This window comes from Schistocerca piceifrons, chromosome 3 (assembly GCF_021461385.2).
Source record: "Schistocerca piceifrons isolate TAMUIC-IGC-003096 chromosome 3, iqSchPice1.1, whole genome shotgun sequence".
In the NCBI taxonomy this organism is placed as follows: domain Eukaryota; kingdom Metazoa; phylum Arthropoda; class Insecta; order Orthoptera; family Acrididae; genus Schistocerca; species Schistocerca piceifrons.
In genome coordinates, this window is record NC_060140.1 from 535,872,043 (window position 1) to 535,891,720 (window position 19,678).

Here is a 19,678-nt window from a genome sequence, read left to right on the forward strand (position 1 = left end):
GTCTCTCAAAGAATTACAATGTCTTCGTCAAACATCAAAATTTTCATTTTTTCTCCTTGCACTTTAATACCTACTCCAAATATTTCTTTCGTTTCCTTTACTGCTTGCTCAATACAATGGGTCGTAGGATCAATACTGCCTCGCATGTTACTATATTTCTTCGAAATCCAAACTAATCTTCCCCAAGGTTGGCTTCCAACAGTCTTCCCAATCTTCTGTAAAGAATTCGTGTTAATATTTTGCAACCATGACTTATTAAACTGATAGTTCGATAACTTTCAAACCCGTCACTTATTGCTTTCTTCGTAACTGGAATTATTGCATTTTTCTAGAAGTTTGAGGGTATTTCACTCTATGGAATTTGAAATTACTCCGACAAATCATTACAGGCTCCGCAACCGGCAGAAAACTGGGAAGGAATACTCAACGCCACCGAGTACGGCAGTGACTGTATCCAACAACGCGGCGGGGGCTCCGAGGACTGCCTCTACCTGAACGTGTACGTGCCGGGTGTGCCGGAGGAGGGCGCCCAACTGCCCGTCATGTTCTGGATTTACGGCGGAGGGTATAGAAGCGGCAGTGGTTCTGGAGACCAGTTCAGCCCAGACTTTCTCGTCTCCTATGGCGTTATATTCGTCGCTTTTAACTACCGCCTGGGACCCCTTGGTAAGTATTGCTTTCGATAGTCCTATCTACGTGTAGAGGCTTTGATTAACGGTCAAATAGTCCTGAGTCCCGAGTTAGATATCAGCAGTACCGATCAAAGACTTTCAGTTTCAGTAATCACAGCCATTCTGTCAACGATCTGCTCAAGGAGGTCGTAGATGCATACAGAGTTTCAGATTTATTACCCCTACAGCGAGAAACTGCCCTAGATGCTGCAGAATAGGCAGATACCAATAGCGTTAGGAAGGTAATGGAAATAATGGCAATGAACCACAAAATAAGGATCCACAAGAAATGTCCTCTCCAGCTGAAAAAGTGTCACGATGATCTCGACTTCGCCGCGCGGAGTAGCCGAGCAGTCTAAGGCGCCTTGTCACGGTCCGTGCGGCTCCCCCCGATGGAGGTTCGAATCCTCCCTTGGGCATAAATGCGTGTGTTGTCCATAGCGTGAGTTAGTTTAAGTTACATTAAGTAGGGTTTAGGCTTAGGGACGATGACCTCAGCAGTTTGGTCCCATATGACCTTACCACAAATTTCCAATTTTATTGATCTCGCCCTTGACAAAAGATTAAGGATTAAATCACCATTTGGATATCTGGATGGGACTGCCAAAGGAAACAAGATTAAGAGACCAACGAACGAATACACTCCACGATTCGAAGCATGGAGTGTAAGAAGTCTGAACTTCGTAGGTAAAACTTCGAAAATCTGAAAAGGGAAATGAAAAATTCAAACTAGTTGCACTGGGGACCATTGAAATGAGTTGCTGGAAAGATAGAGGTTTCCAGTGACACGAATATAGGATAACATCAACAGCAGCAGAAATAGGAAGGTAGAGCAAGCTCAGAGAGGGAGCTTTCATAATGTAGAGAAGAGTTTCGGAAAGCAGTTAACAAGGATGGTTATTTAGCTGCCGCTTTTAGATAATTAGCTGTTCTAGTGGTACTCAAGCTGAAAACCGTTTCGGCCTTCGTGGCCACTTGTTGACAAACTGCCTCTTGACTTCTGTTTCGGGTACTTCGGCCGACGTTTGTATGATGATTTTTCTGATATTTTGCCACCAAGAGTGGCTGGCATTGTCAAAGCTTCACCCTGAATCGCTAATGATGGACTGGAGTCGAGCTAGCGGCCGCAGCCGGCCGCGGTGGTCTCGCGGTTCTAGGCGCGCAGTCCGGAACCGTGCGACTGCTACGGTCGCAGGTTCGAATCCTGCCTCGAGCATGGATGTGTGTGATGTCCTTAGGTTAGTTAGGTTTAAGTCGTTCTAAGTTCTAGGGGACTGATGACCACAGCAGTTGAGTCCCATAGTGCTCAGAGCCATTTGAACGATTTAGCGGCCGCAGATTATACATACCTAGCGCGCCAACGTCCAAGAGTATTTCCGTGGTCATTTTCGGTACCGTTATCCTCTTACCGCCTGCAGCGGTCGTTCGCTACACCACGGGAACACTAGATCCGTTCGCCTAGAGGTTTTATTCTTTCTCGTTGAAGCTGTTGCCATGTTTGCGTATTTCTATAGCTTCACGATGGTTCAGCAATATATGCCGAAGCCGCAAGCAGAAGATGAAGACATAGAGAAAGTAGGAGGATATTTAAAGGGTAAAACAATACATAATGGAAGATGAAGATCTTGTAGTCGCTGGAGACTGGAATGAAATTGTAGGGGAAGGAGTAGAACAAAAGTTTTCGGGAGAATGTGGGCTTAGAACAATGAATGAGAGAGGAGAAACACTACTTGAGTTCTGTAATACATGTTAGATAGTAATAGCGAGTACTCTGTTCAAGACTCATAAGAAGAGGAGGTATACTTGGAAAACGTCAGGTAATACAGGAAGATTTCTGTTAGATAACTTCATGGTCAGACAGAGATACCGAAATCAAATACTGGATTTTAAGGCGTACCAAGGAGCAGATATAGACTCAGATCACAATATACTAGTGATGAACAGTAGGCTGAAGTTTAAGACATTAGTCAGGATCAACATGCCCCCATATTGAGATACGCTTGAAGCTCTCTAAGGCTGTAGATAGAACAAAAGGGAATAGCTCAGTATGCAGAACAGTTGAAGAGGAATGGACATCTCTAAAAAGGGCAATCACAGAAGTTGGGAAGGAAAACATACGTTCAAAGAAAGTAATTTTGAAGAAACAATGGGTAACAGAAGAAATACATCAGTTGATTGATGAAAGGAGGAAGTACAAAAATGTTCCCGGAAACTCACAATAAAGAAATACTACTTGCTGAGGAATGAAATAAATAAGAAGCGCATGGAAGCTAAGACGAAATGGCTGCATGAAAAATGAGAAGAAATCGAAAAGAAAATGATTGTCGGAAGGGTAGACTCAGTATACAGGAAAGTCGAAACAGCCTTCGGTGACATTAAAAACAAGGGTGCTAACATTAAGATTGTAACGGTAATTACCGAGCGAGGTGGCGCAGTGGTTAGACACTGGACTCGCATTCGGGAGGACGACAGTTCAATCCCGCGTCCGGCCATCCTGATTTAGGTTTTCCGTGATTTCCCTAAATCACTCCAGGCAAATGCCGGGATGGTTCCTCTGAAAGGGCACGGCCGACTTCCTTCCCCATCCTTCCCTAATCCGATGAGACCGATGACCACGCTGTCTGGTCTCCTTCCCCAAAACAACCAACCAACCAACCTGTAACGGTAATTCCACTGTCAAAGGCAGAGGAGAGAGCGGATAGGTGGAAAGAATTCATTGAAAGCCTGTATGAGGGGGAACATTTGTTTCATGTGATAGAAGAAGAAACAGGAGTCGATTTAGAGGACATAGGGGATCCAGTATTAGTATCGGAATTTAAAAGAGCTTTGGAGAGCTTAAGTTCAAATAAGGCAGAAAGGATAGATAACATTCCCTTAGAGCTTCTAAAATTATTGGGGAAAGTGGGAACAAAACGACAATTCACGCCGGTGTGTAGAATGCATGAGTCTGGAGATATACCATCTGACTTTCGGAAAAATATCATTCACACAATTCGGAGGACTGAGAGAGCCGACAAGTCCGAGAATTATCGTACAATCAGCTTAACAGTTCATGCGTCCAGGTTGCTGACAAGAATAGTATACAGAGGAAATGGAAATGAAAATTGTGGACTTGCCAGATGACGATAAGTTTGGCTTTCGGAAAGGTATAGGCACCAAAGAGGCAATTCTGACGTTGTGGTTGATGATGGAAGCAAGACTAAAGAAAAATCAAGACACGTTCATATGATTTGTCGACCTGGAAAAAGCGTTCGACAACGTAAAATAGTGCAACATGTTCGAAATTCTGAGAAAGCGGTAAGCTATAGGGAGAGACGGGTAATATACAATATGCACAAGAACCAAAAGGGAGTAATAAGAATGGATAACCAAGAACGAAGTGATCGAATTAAAAAGGTTGTAAGACAGGGACGTAGTCTTTCGCCCCTACTGTTAAATCCGTACACCGAAGAAGCAATGATGGAAATAAAAGAAAGGTTTAGGAGTGGAATTAAAATTTAAGGTGAAAGGATATCAATGATGCGATTTGCTGGTGACAATGTTGCCAAGTGTGAGAGTGAATAAGAATTACAAGATCTGCTGAAGGGAATGAACAATCTAATGAGTACGGTATATGAATTGAGAGTAAGTCGAAGAAAGACGAAAGAAACGAGAAGAAGCAGAAATGAGAACACGGAGAAGCTTAACATCAGGACTGATGGTCACGAAGTAGATGAAGTTAAGGAATTATGCTACCTAGGAAGCAAAGTAACGAATGACGGAAAGAGTAAGGAGGACATCAAAAGCAGACTAGCGATGGCACAAAGGGTATTCCTCGTCAAGAGAAGTCTACTAGTATCAAACATAGGCCCTAATTTTAAGAAGAAATATTTGTACGTCTGGAGTACATCATTGTATGGTAGTGGAACATGGACTGTGGGAAAACCAGAACAGTAGAGAATCGAAGTATTTGAGATGTGGTGCTACAGACGAGTGTTGAAAATCAGGTGGACTGATAAGGTAAGGAATGAGGAGGTTCTGCGCAGAATCGGAGAGGAAAGGAATATGTGGAAGACACCGATTAGGAGTAGGGACCCGACGATAGGACATCTATTAAGACATTATGGAATGATTTCCACGGTACTAGAGGGAGCTGTAGAGGGCAAAAACTGTAGTGGAATATATCCAGCAAATAATTAAGGACGTAGGTTACAAGTGGTACTCTGAGATGAGGAGGTTGACACAAGAGAGGAATTCGTGGCGGGCCGCATCAAAGCCTAGTCAGAAGACTCTTGAATCCCCCCCTCCCCCTCTCCCCCCAAAAAAAAGCTTCACTGGACGAGCGTGTGTGATAGCTCTTCTCTACAGCAATAAATTCCGTGTCGGCGAATTTTACTGTGTGGTCGGTCTCACACAGCGTGTCCCAAAATGCAGCGCCGCTTATGTTGTGTGATCCTGGTGTTGACCGATCGTTCAGTCAATATATCGTATACTATTTACACGCGGAAAAGTTTGTGTTGGTTCAGTCATACCAACATAACCTTTTCTGCATGTGGATGGTACACGATATATTCCCGATATTGCGAATGGGTACCCCTTTTCCTCTGCCGATCTGAGACACTCTTGTCTCTCCTTTTTCAGATTATAAATAGTCTTTACGCCGTGTTTGCACAATATACGGCCGATTCTGTCCGTCATTGTGGGAATATATGGCAGAAATGCCATACCCGATGTATCACTTCGCTGAGTGTTTGTGTCATTTCATATGTAACTCTCTGGCCGGCCTCTGTGGTCGAGCGGTTCTAGGCGCTTCAGTCCGGAATTGCGCTGCTGCTAAAGTCAAGGTTCGGATCCTGCCTCCGGCATGGATGTGTGTGATGTCCTTAGGTTGTTTAGGTTTAAGTCGTTCTATGTCTAGGGGAGTGATGACATGTTAAGTGCCATAGTGCTTAGAGCCATTTGAAATACAGAGGAAGTCGCGCAACACAGTTCTACCACCTCGGATCTATGGATTACCAAAGATCCGTAAGAATAATGTTAGCGCTCCTGCCTCACCGACGTATAAACTGGCGAAACATGTGGCCTCTCTGCTCCATCTGCACTTGCGGAAGACTGACACATTCAAGATGGACTCAAGAGACTTCACTGAGGAGCCAAGAAAACTAAAACTTGGATCAAACAACATACTGGTCAGCTTTGATGTTGTTTCTTTGTTTAACAAAGTGCCAATCAGAGATTCTCTGAAGCACATTTTCTCTCAAGACACCACCAAGCTCTTTTATGGGTGTCTCACCACGAGCTGTTTCACTTAGAAAGGCAACTTCTACGAACAGCTGCAAGGCGTCGCCATGGACAGTTCTCTAAGTCCAGTGGCGGCCAACTTTTTCATGCAACATTTCGAAGTTCATGCACTGGACTTGGCACCTTTTAAGCCTAACGTGAGTTTCAGATATGTTTATGATACCTTATTTGTGTGGAGCCATGATGAGAAACAGCTCAGTGGCTTCCTAAGACACTTTAACAGCCTCCACTGCAACATAATATTTACCATGGGGTCAGGAAAGGACTAGCAGCTACCCTTCCTGTATGTGCTGGTCACAAGGGATGGTGGAAATCAGGGACACAGCGTGTATCGAAAATTGACACATTGACCGATACCTTCACAAACTGTCAAATCACCACCGGACCCAGAAAAGAGGCGTGATTAATACGATCTTAACGAAAGAAATACGAATATGTAAGCCTCAGCACCTCAGATGCGAAATTCAACACCTAGAAAGCGTTCTGAGGAGCAATGGGTACCGCATACCATGTACATACGGAAAAGTTTACATTGGAATGACTGGCACATCAATCAGTACCAGGATCACGTAACATAAGCGGCAGTGCAGACTGGGGCAGAGCATGCGCTGTCGAGACCGACCGGACAGTAAAGTTCGGCGGCACGGACGTTATTGCTGTAGAGAAAAGATATCACACCCACTTGTTCAGTGAAGCTATAGAAATACACAAACAAGATAACAGTTCAACAGGAGAGAAGAAAACCTCAACGTTAACGGATAGTGGATTCCCGTGCTGCAGCGAACGACCGTTGCATGGGAGCAAGGAAAGAACCGTACCGGAAATGACCACAGGAAAGCCTTTGACCGTTGGCGCACGGGGACACACAACCTGTGGCCACGAGTTCGATTCCTGTGTACCACCAGCAATGTATGATTAAGCTTTGAGAAGGCCAGCCACTCGTGCTGGTAAAACGTCAGAAAAATCATCGAACAAACGTCGGCCAAAGATCCCGAAACTAAAGCCAGCGGGCTGTTTGTCAGTACTGTAGCTGTTGGTGTTGGTCATTAGGAACAAGTAAGGGCTTTCTTGTGGTTCAAGCAAGAAACTGTGAGTGACTATTTGGAAAGTAAATCCACTATGCGCATGTATGCCTTAGCAAGAAACAGTGTCTCAAGAGGTCTTTTATCATTTGTTCTTGTCTGTATATTTGTCTGAGACACTACAAACGTGACAAACATGACCTATTGGTGATGAAAAATATTAATCGTTTGGCTTTCCAAATTCTGCTGTATTGTTTGAATATTATTATTTAAAAATTTATTTTTGTACAATCCTTACTAATCTGCATAATTGATTCGTATTTGTCTCATGAAATTTTCGTCTCTTTTCATAAAATTATTCTTTCTGGTGGCTTAGAAGTTTTTCATAGTGTGCTCTAAGAATTAGAGTATAATAATAGTGAAGAGTATGACGGTAGTATAAATGATAATCAGATTTCTTTTCTGATCTGAGGCTACAGAGGTATCAAAGTTACTATCGTAGGCAACATGATTTGCCTCGATATAGATACAGGAATGATTGGTGGAGGCAATGGGAAGGGTTACCTGACCACAATGAAAGCGGCAGTTTGAGGAGAGGTTAAAATCATTAGAATTGCAGCAGGTGTGCTCACAATCACAGTGATAGAAGAAATGGTTGCCAAGGTTGTTGGGGTGATAGAGATTCAGGTTCACGCCTTGTGGAGGCGTGTTCAACTGATCCAAACATTGTAATAATGTAGCATGACGTAATATTCGCTTTTGAATGTTAGTAATACCTACTTGAATAGGCACAGCGTACAACCTCCGTGTCAAATCTTTCTTCTTTTTTTTACATTCGTCTCTTAGAGATTAAACATCCGTTTGTAATTGCTTGTGCTGCTCACCCGAAGATCCTTGCTATTTAATATGATATTTCTCTGACGAAACAACTTCGGTTTCTAGACTAGAAATCCTGTCATCAAAATCAGAATGCAACTCTTGTAATAACTGAGTGCTTAGCGCATCAACTATTCCTGAAATATATTTCCTAGTAGATTATAATTTTTGCTCTAAATTTTATATATTTCCCTCTAAAGAAATAGCCTTAGTTCGATGCTCCATTGCACTAGCCTTCATTTCCTCAGTCGTTTTTCCGGATTTCCATCCATTTCTTCTGCGAATTCGTTACCCTGTTTTATTTTACTAATATCTAACCTTTCGCCTCATTTTTCCCTCACAAGAAAATTGAAACTTTCTGACAGATTAAAACTGTGTGCTGGACCGAGACTCGAACTCGGGACCTTTGCCTACGCTGGCAAGTGCTCTACCAACTGAACTACCCAAGAAATTCCATATCAGCACAAACTCCGCTGGAGAGTGAAAATCTCATTCTGGAATCATCCCCTAGCCTGTGGCTAAGCCATGTCTCCCCAATATCCTTTCTTTCAGGAGTGCTAGTTCTCCAAGGTTCGCAGGAGAGCTTCTGTAAAGTTTGGAAGGTAGGAGGCGAGGTACTGGCAGAAGTAAAGCTGTGAGGACGGGGCGTAAGTCGTGCTTGAGTAGCTCAGTTGGTAGAGCACTTGCCCGCGAAAGGCAAAGGTCCCGAGTTCGAATCGAGTGAAAATCTCATTCAGACAAGAAAATTATATGTGTTCGAGCAAACATATATGTTTAAAATTTTGGTTACAGAACGTTAAGTACCTCTCAATGTGCTGGTAACTGTCGGTTTTCTGCAAAACTCTGCAAACGTACTCTATATAAGGTAAAAGCCATACGCAGCGCTGCAGTCTGGAACCTCAAGACCGCTACGGTCACAGGTTCGAATCCTGGCACGGGCATGGATGTTTGTGATGTCCTTAGGTTAGTTAGGTTTAACTAGTTCTAAGTTCTAGGGGACTAATGACCTCAGCAGTTGAGTCCCATAGTGCTCAGAGCCATTTGAACCATTTCTGAACCATACGCAGCTCAGATATCGTGAACAACAAATGCACGTGAGGATTGTCAGTAATATCCTCAGAGGAATGTGAATAACTACAAAACGCACAGTGATGGTTAGAGAGTTGATCAGAAGTCGTAACTGCACATCCTATAGTATCAGTACTGACACTTTTGAAGTTGTCCACATTGTCGTCAACATCGTAGCCAGCGTTCAGATAAGTCTAACGAGGTGCTGGTCTCTATACTTCTGCAGATAATTGATTGTAAACGCATTTTTATGATAAAGAAACTGTCATTTCATTGTGGTTTGATGTTTCTGGGGCGTTGTTTAAGAAAGTATGTCAATTTCTTGGCATATAGTTTATAATGGCTGAAAAAATACGTCCAGAGATTGTGCATATTTTGTAGTTTCGGGAGAAGATTTTTAAAATTGCATCTTTTTCTCCAGAAGCATTCCGTGGTACTTGTTCATTTTTATGTCCAGACCAAGAGTCACAAAGCATTAGTGATTTTAACTGAACAACAAGTAGGAGAAACCCTCTTCAGATGTTCTTTTGTCACCTTCCAGCTCGCACTTGCATCTGCGAAGACATTTGGAGGACACCGTTTTCCTATATCCCTTGAAACACGAGTTATAAACTTTCCGTTTGGTTCTTGGAAACATACATAGAATTTGTCTGTCAATCGTCCGTCCATTGATAAAGCAACGTCGATCGTATAGGTGTATGTTGCACTGTTAATTGATTGCAACGTCGAGACTGTGTTCCTCTATCCCTTAATGAAAAGCATTCTTTCGGAAGAGAGCTCGCAGTTGAACTGACTCTGTTCATTGTACAACCCATTTTGATGTTTTTTGTCGTGATAAGCGTATAACTTCAGCAAAAAACGTATGAGCACTTTGAAACATCTTTTCTTCATCATCTTAACTTTTCGTGCATGGAGTATTGTTACACGGTGTGATATCATCCCAAACTTCTTATTGGAATTTGTAATAAATCCCAGTGATGCTGTAAAGTTCGTTCACCCGAGATTTCTTGCTACGTCCAGTGCCCAACGCTGTAAATGCCAGTAATGAATTCAAGAAATGCATTCTAGGGTTTCATCAAACTTCGCCTTAACGCGCTGCTTGACGACATTGAACTGCAGCGATTTCTGTTGAATGCTCATGCCTTTTCTTTGCCACATAGTCCAGTACATTTTTAATATTGCTTCCTGGCTTCAGCTTATGACATCTCTTCAGGGCGTTGTCATATATGTTGAAACCTCTGCCGTCATAATTATTGTAGTATATGCGCTGTCTAGTGTGTTTTCATCAAACACGGAGATGACACTTCTTACTTTTTATCAGGTGAAGGTTGGAATTCACTTTCACTGTAACCATCGCCTGTTCTAGAACTTTCCACATCACACCGCTTGCCGTGAAGTGTTCGTCATTATCATCACTAGCATCATAAGTATGTGTTAGCGTTACAATAGTAACCGTTGCTAATCGGTGATAATATTTTTGCACTGTAATAGATAAAATAAAACAGGTGAATGATTAATTCTCTACACCAGTACCATTTTCACGAAGAAGATTTCGTAGTAATTTCATTTCTACCAATCGAAATAGGTTATCAGGGTTGATTCCGACCTGCCTGACGCTTCACTACACAAATAACGTCACAAAGAGCAACTTAACGTACACACTGCACCGTCGCTACTCGTTTCGACTGGAGCAGCGGCAGGAAAATATCGAATTCGGCATGGCATACTCAGCAGCATCTAATGGACGACTGCAGAGGTTTCCAGATAAACGAATTTCACCAGTACAGTAAGCGACCTTGAAATGATCCCTTCCTCGTACGATCCATGGACCTTGCCGTTGGTGGTATGGTTTGCGATCCTCCGTGATATAGATTGTCGTACCATAGCAGCATCAGCTACCGAGGAGTATCTGTTGAGAGGCCAGACAAACATGTGGTTCCTGAAGAAGGGCAGCACCCTTTTCAGTAGTTGCAGGGGCAACAGTCTGGGTGATTCACTGGCTTGGCCTTGTAACATCAACCGAAACGGCCTTGCTGTGAAGATACTGCGAATGGCTGAAAGCAAGGTGAAACTACAGTCGTAATTTTCCCCAAGGGCATGTACCTTTTCTGTCGGTTAAATGACGATAGTATCCTCTTGGTTAAAATATTCAGGAGGTAAAATAGTCGGATCTCCAGGCGGGACTGCTCAGGAGAATGTCGTCATAAGGGGGAACAAAACTGGCGTTCTACTGATCGGAGCGTCGAATGTTAGATCGCTTCGTCGGGCAAGTAGGTTAGAAAATGTTTGAAAGGGAAGCGATAGGTTGAAGTTAGATATAGTGGGAATTAGTGAAGTTCTGTGGCAGGAAGAACAGCACTTCTGGTCAGGTGAACACAGCGTCGTCAATACAAAATCAAATAGGGGGAAGTGATGGGTTGAAGTTAGGTATAGTGGGAATTAGTGAAGTTCTGTGGCAAGAAGAACAGCACTTCTGGTCAGGTGAACACAGTGTCGTCAATACAAAATCAAATAGGGGTAATGCTGGTGTAGCTTTAATAACGAATAAGAAAGTAGGAATGCTGGTAAGCTACTATGAACAGCACAGTGAACACATTGTAGTAGCGAAGGTAGACACGAAGTCCACACCGACCTCAATAGTACAAGTTTATAAATCGTGATGAGATACTAGAATTCAATAGTAAGAAAAGGAAAAGAGGGAAAAACAGTAGGTGAATATGGAATGGAAATGGAAAAGGAAGCATCCTGGTACAATCTTGTGCAGAGCATGATTTAATCATCACTAACACTTTCTTTAAGAATCATGAAAGTAAGCTGTATACTTGGAAGAGCCTTGGAGGATTCAGTTTCATTATGTAACGGCAAGAAAGAGATTTAGGGACCAGATTTTAAACTGTACGGCATTTCCAAGGGCAGATGTGGAATCTGACCACAATTTATTGGTTATGAACCGTAGACTGAAACTGAAGAAACTGCAAAAAGATAGGAATGTAAGGAGGTGGGACCTGGATAAACTGAAAGAACCCGAGGTTGTTGAGATTTTAAGAGGGAGCCTTAGAATACTATTGACTGGTACAAGGAAAAGGAATGCAATAGAAGACGGGTGGAAAGTTCTCAGAGATGGAATACTGAAGGCATTGGATAATAAAATAGGTAAAACGCCAAGGCATGGGAGAAAACCTTGGATAACGCTAGAGATACTGAATGTAACTGACGAAAAGAGAAAATATAAAATTGAAGCAGGCGAAAGGGAATAAAAATGCCTAGAAAATGAGATTAAGAGGAAGTGCAAAATGGCTAAGAAGAAACGACTAGAGGAAAAATGTGAGACCTTTCGAGAAAAGAGAAGCGGCTGTGTGAATCTGAAGAGCTTGTATGGAAAATCAGTCCTAAACAAAGAAGGTAAAGCTGAAAGGTGTATGAAGTGTATAGATGGTCTACACAAGGGAGATGAACGTGAAGGCAATTTTATAAAACTGGAAGAGGACGTATATGAGGATGAGATGGGAGATATGATACAGCGAGAAAATTTGATAGAGCAGTGAAAGACCTAGCCGAAATTGGGCCTCATTTGGCTGACATTCCATCAGAACTACTGATAGCCTCTGGAGGGCTAGCCATGACCATACTCTTCCATCTGATGCGACAAATGTATGAGACAGGCGAAATGTCTTCTGAATTAAAGAAGAATTCAGTAATTCCGATTCCAAAAAAAGGAGGAGCTGACAGGAGTGAGTATTACAAAACTATCAGTATAATAAGTCATGATTGCAAAATAGTAACACGAATTCTTTACAGAAGAAAGGAAAATTTGATAGAAGCCAGCTTCGAGGCGGATCAGTTTGGATTCCGGAGGAATGTATGAAATCGCGAAGCTATGCTTACCTTGGAACGTACCTTAGAAGATAGGTTAAGAAAAAGCAAAGCTATTTTTATAGACTTTTGTAGAATTAGAGAAAGCTTTCGACGCTGTTGACCTGACTTACTCTCATTGAAATTCTGAAGGTAGCAAGTGTAAAATGTAGGGAGCGAAACGCTGTTGGCAAGATGTTCAGAGACAAGACGGCAGTCACAAGAGTCAAGGAACATGACAGGGAAACCGTAGTTGAGAAGGAGTGAGATATGGTTGTAGCCTATTACCGATACTATTGAATCAGTACATTGAGGAAGCAGTAAAGGAAACCAAAGAAAAATTTAGAGTAGGAATTCGAGTTCAGGGAGAAGAAATAAAAATTTAGATGTTTACCAATGACATTATAATTCCGTCAGAGACAGAATCTTATAACCTCCTTTCAAATTACTGTCCATTGAAAGGACGATATAAGATGAATATCAACAAAAGCAAAACAAGGATAATGAAAATGTAGACGAGTTAAATCAGGTGATGCTGAGAGAATTAGATTAATAAACGGGTCATTTAAGGTAGTACACAAATTTTGCTGTTTGAACATCATGATAAATGATGATGCCCAAAGCAATGTTTAGAGCCTATGGGCGCTCAACTTCGTGATTATAAACGCCTTTACGCACGTTAAAAGAAACGACTGTGGATAAAACTACGAAAACATCATCATACGGTGAGAAGAAAAGTTATAAAATGACACTCATGCACTCCCTCCTCACTGGCGTTGAATGTAGACTGACAATGCGAAGAAAAGCGTTTCTGAAGAAGAGACATTTGTTAACATGGAGTATGGACTTGAACGTCCGGAAGTCTTTTCTGAAATTATTCGTCTAGTGTATAGCCATGTATGGAAGTGAAAAATGGCCGATAAACAGTTTCAACAAGAACAGAATAGAAGCATTCGAAATGTAATGCCACAGAAAAATGCTGAAGTTTAGACGCGCAGGTCATGTAACTAATTAGGAGGTACTGAAAAGAATTGGAGAGAAAAGAAATTTGTGGCACAACCTGATTAAAAGAATGGATCGATTCGCAGGACACTTGCTGATACATCAACGGATCACCAATTTAGTATTGGAGAGAAGTGTTTGGGCTAAAAATTGTAAAGGGAGACCAACAGATGCGGTTAAAGGCGCTGCAGTCTGGAACCGCAAGACCGCTACGGTCGCAGGTTCGAATCCTGCCTCGGGCATGGATGTTTGTGATGTCCTTAGGTTAGTTAGGTTTAACTAGTTCTAAGTTCTAGGGGGCTAATGACCTCAGCAGTTGAGTCCCATAGTGCTCAGAGCCATTTGAACCATTTTTTTGAGACCAACAGATGAATACCGTAAGCAGATTCAGAAGGATGTAGACTGCCGTATTTATTCGGAGATGAAGAGGCTTATACAGATTAGAGTGGATAGCTGCATCAAACCTGTCCTCGGACTGAAGATCACAAGAGAAGCTGCAGAATCTCCTAAATAGGTAACACAACTGCTGGAGGACTCATATGGACAGACTGCACCAGAAATAACTGCTAGTTCATTCATAATCACACCACTTGAGTCACAAAAATAGCACTGTTAACTCAATTATTATCGTCTAACTAACTGACATGTTGACTGAATCCCAAGAAGGTACACATTTATCATGTTGGGTAACAGTGGACAGAACAACATTAAAATCAGACTACATTTCTACCGCAGAGTTCTCAATTCTACCCAATCTGCTGCTTCACTCTTTGACTTACTGTAGCCTTCTGCGTTATAAAATTAATAACAAAAGTTCCAATTAATGAACAACTACCTCAGAGCAGCTCACCAAATCGGTAAACTTACAACTAGTTGATGAGCAAAAAATTCCTCGAATGAATATCCCAAAATTCTCTAAAAAGCCCCATGCTAATATTAAATAAGACAACACTCGAAATCTCTCCCCAGTAATTTACGGAATCTCAGAAATAAAAACTGAAGCAAAAGCAACGCTGCACAGGAAATATGCAGGTTTAGCTACAGAATTGTATTCAGCGTTTAGTAGTGGCTCCACAAACATTGAATATTCGCGGGAAAGATTATCTGAATCAATAGAGAACCACAAAAAATCTCTACTACATGCCTGGTGTCCTCACTTCTACCTCAGCCCAGCTCCGAACACAAAATATTCCAACTCTAGAAACACATTAATTTCGGTTAAAAATTAGTTATATCACACTATGTACTCAGCATCCTCTAACAATGTGAAGACGGCTCCATACAAAACGTATGTCACTGTCTCACTCTGTTCAAACGTCTGTGTTGAAGGAGGAGGGGGAGGGGGTGTTTAAGGACCCTCCAAGGTTCACACAATGAATTATTACACGAAATCATTCCACTTTTCTCACCACAATGTAATCATTTGTTGAAGAATACGATATAAAACGTTGGTATGTTTCCATTTAAATACAGGGGGGCTATAATTAAACATTTGCACATGAGCCATTGTAGACGAAAACTATCTACGGTATGTTTTTCTGCTTAGGGTCTCATTCAGATTTGGTCTAATGGTTTGAAGCGTCCCTGGTGTTTTGCCCTGTACACCAGAGCAACAATTGCGGTCTCACTACACTCCGAAAGGGTGCAGTCACGTGCAGTAGGCTTTCAGGGTCGAATCGTCCAGGGGCTGTCAGCAGTGTCGAAGGCTGTCGAGAAAGTCGTCGTGTTGCTCAAAGCACTCTAAACTGTCGTTTGTGACCGCGAAATGTGTGGGAATCTACGACCCAAAGGAAAGGTTGGTTTCCTTGACGCTCTTTTTTGCCACCGCCTGAGGCATTTTAGTATAAATACTAAGCGGTGGCATGTCTGAAATCTTTTCCTCGGCCACCCATAGAAAATAGAGTGCTTTCAATGCTTGGCTTAGCGGTTCTGACCTCCATCGTAGAGGCTTTGCGAGAGGAGTGTAATTATGTGTATGAAAGGTATGACGACCTTCCCAACGTTTGAAACGTCCATGGTGGCATTGGGAAGAATTGTGGTGAAATTTGGTGTTACTGTGACATTACTAATCAGCCTTAAACCTCACATGGACTTCTAAGCTCCGACCTTGTTTCTCTCATGTATCGACGACTTTGGAGTGTAACCGTGTAGCCGTGCTCGAGAGTGACGTCGTATGGTGTCGCGTTGTTGTACTACTACAGAGGAAGGCTTTAGGCACATTGGAGTCAAGTTTCAAACTTCTGTGTTGCAGTCGGAGTCAGTTACGGGGTTTCGAAAAAGTAACCCTTTAATTATGTGGCATAGTGTATTTCCTGGTGCTTTAGATACTCTACCTTCATCTGATCAACCATTTTTATCTTCCTTACACTTCACTGACCACTTTTGTATCTAGTTTTAGCCATTATATTTACATTTTCGTATTTTGTTTCTACCTACCTCATTCATTCTTTTGACATTCCTCACTCTGACTAGTAGAAAGTTATTCTTATTTAGTTTTTCCCATTTTCATCTTATGCTCACCTCTCCCATGGTAGACTCCTCCCAGACGTCCAAATCGGGTTTAATGTGAGAGAACTTCAAGATACTTCTTTCAGTTACAGAACATATTGTCTTTAACGCAGTGTTTATCATTGCCTTCTGCACACTCGTGCCGTTGTTTATTGCTGATTCTTCTGCACGCAGGAGCAGTTTTCTATGTGAACGGAGAGAACGTCCTCCGAACTTCTGAACTTCTCCGACATATTTTGACAATGCGTGAGCAAATAGTAAGTGACTGTTTTAATCGATAGTCTAAGGCCGCCTATACTGATGAAATGTATTGAAGGCATCTGCCCCTTGACTGAGGTAAACATACTACAATTTTAGAGAAACCAAGGAATGGACAACATTTTTAACTTACTCCTTAGACAACACTGCCAGATGGCAAAATATGTAACTGTAATATATTTTCTTTTTTTCGATAATGTGCATGAGGTATTTTTGATACCTTGTCTTTTATGCTTGTAGAGGTCCGTTTATTTCACTATAGTCACACCCTGCTGGTTGTAAAGCTGAGGGGTTCCCAGTTGAAAATACTTGAGATGCGATTATCGATTTTTCTATTCGACTTTGTTCCAAATCTCAAAATTCTTGCATTCTTCAAACCGTAGATACAAATATTACCCAAAAAAATGGCATTTTCCATCAAACACATGAAACTTCTGTAGCCAGTGTTACACTGTTTCATTGTCGTTACAGAACAGCATCACGAAATCACCAAAAGATGTTTTAATGTGTATTTGTCGAAAACTGCCAACGATCTTCAAGTCACAGATACCATTACAGCGGGTTAAAAGGAGGATCCGTTTGCGTCAGTTCTATAGTTATTGTCAGCACTTGTGACAGATAACGAAACTGATAATAACTACGTATTTGATGTAGTGGTGTCCTTGACTAGGAGATGGTTTCTGGATGTCGGTAAATGCAGACAGATGAGGGCAGGATTTGTTAGCCTCGCGAAGCCGATCATTAAATAAGTGAAGCTTAATTGTGAGTCCAAGCATCAGTTGAAGTCACAACCAGTACAAGAGCTATACAGAGTTATTCATAAGACCTCCAGCACTTGGGAAGATGACAGGGCGAAAACTACTAGACATACTGAAAAAGACACATGTTAGTGGATAGATCATTTCTTCAAGTTTCGATTCGTAATACACGCTGCGGCTTGCCAGTAGTTGTAGAACACAGTCGTCAGCACTGTGGACTTAGATTTGTGTTGGCGGCCGTTCAAATATGCGTCAAGCCATCAACACTGAGTGGTTCCATTATTTTTCTAAACCGCCTCAAACAAATGTCGAGAAGGTTCCTATGAAAGAACGCAGCTGACTTCCATCCCTATATTTACTCAACCCGAGCTTCTGCTCCCTTCTAACAGCCTCGTCAAAGGTGAGATACTCGCTGTTACGTGAAGATCCGTTTACACCTACCGAAAATTGATGCGTGACGAGAACTAAAAAATAATGACGAAGATATCGCAGCTACTAAAGCGGCTTTCGCTGCAAAAAGGTATTGTGAAGAATTCCCTCTCACAGGTGTCCATTTCACAAAAAGGAGACACTCCTACGTTATATGGTTAGCACCACTGGATCTCTGACATACGTAAATAGGCAACAGATCTTTCACGTTTACGAACTTCGAAAGTGAGCTAGTGCGCTTATAACAAGAAGCATTCGGCCAGTTTTGATGCATGAAGTATCTGCGTCTTCGTATTCGAGATGGTGTGCTTATTCTTAGCTGCAAAGATGCTCATCCACTTCTTTGATAGAGGAATATCTATTTAGACACACTCTGATGTTTTATGTTTTAAGTGGTAAAGAGTATTTTGTACGAGGTGGACCGTGTTGCGATGAGATGCAGCAAGCTGCAACCATAGTTAACCCGTTCATGAAGAACCTTTAGATATTGTCTAGGGAGCTACTTCAGCAAAGACAAGTCGTTTTCATAGCTTCATCAACGACAGATTTGATGTCTTACCTCGGTAGCATTAATAACCGGAAGTTGACAGTAGGGGCGGAAACAGACGGTTCTTTTGCCTTCCATGACCTCATCGTCCGTGAAAACGAGTTACAGTGGGTATAGGAAACCCACTCACTGTATTCGCACGCATTTATTCACCGCCACCAGGCCAATAAGGATACGTTTATAAGAACCTTTATTCTTCCAGCGGACGCCGTAAGCTTCCCACCGCCAGCTGCAAAGATATTTCAGTGAAAATGACTGTAATGACCAACAAACACCGCGAGCTGTGTTTGGATGTATCCGGAAGCGGAGCACTGCTCACGAGGCGACTAAAATGCTTCCGGTTTTGTCATTATATGGAACAATAACTGTCTTCTTAAGAGACATAGTACCAAGTACTCTAGCCTTCACCTAAGGCATTCCAGAGAAATCCTCTAACAGATAACATATGCCTCAGGTCTGACGGCATGGTGAAACATTTGTGCCCAGCGACTGTTTTTATTTCAAGTACTAAAGAGTATAGAGGTCAATCGCATGTATTGTTTATTGCATATCCAGATTTTGGACACTGTGTGGCCATCTCCAGGGCAATAAATGTAAGTTAAAAAAGTGAGACCACTTACATATAAGTACCGACTCATCTACTCGTATCAAAAGTTTTAACTTACATTTGCTGCTCTGAAGATGATCTCATAGCAAACCGATAGACAGTAAAAAATATTTGTGATTGATTGCTGTTGCCTTTACTACTTGATATGCCTCAGCGACGCTGCCATTTACAAAACACTGCGTGAGTGAGGGTGAACACTTGTACTGCGGGTATAGTGTGTGCACGACAGAACGACGCCATATTGAATAAGAAAGGTAAGTGCGACTACTTTTTTCAGAGGAAAGGCGGGAGCTGAACGTCCTTTGCAAAATGGACATGAGCTTATGTCCAACGACTCCTGTATCATCATGAGGGACGATTTCTGGTATACAAAATAGTATAGATTATAAGACATAAAAATCTCTAATGACATTCTCCCTAAAAATGGAGTCTGCTACTTAGTACAGCGTGGACCCTGTCCTTTAGAAGGATAATGCGGGGAGAGTGGAGATGGAACGAACATAATGCGATATATCGCGATGGACTAAGCAACAGTGACGTTACATCCAGTACCATGGTTATACATATTCATAAACGACTCCGGAATTACAGAAGATTACAAGACATACTAAAAAATGGGACATCTAGTTTAGAAGTGTAATAGGCGCTGTGTAGTATAGCACACCACTAAAGGGTAGACATGTCAGAACACTTAGACAAATCATCTGCTTCGTGTTGTTCGTGATTGCATTTAGGCGACCCAATGAAGATTTCTTCATACGAGCCACTGTCATTATAGCTTCATGGCCTACAGCAACAGA

The 19,678-nt window shown here is 42.0% G+C and overlaps 1 protein-coding gene across 1 annotated transcript in view; it reads left to right on the forward strand.

The window, feature by feature from the left end:
- Positions 1 to 482: 482 nt before the first annotated feature.
- LOC124788805 (juvenile hormone esterase-like) overlaps positions 483 to 19,678 on the forward strand; it is a gene marked incomplete at its 5' end in the record, with an annotated part of 85,144 nt that continues 65,948 nt past the window's right edge. Inside the window, one exon of the mRNA XM_047256087.1 lies at positions 483 to 666. Within this exon, the coding sequence (XP_047112043.1) occupies positions 483 to 666 (184 nt within the window). The remainder of the gene's footprint in view (positions 667 to 19,678) is intronic.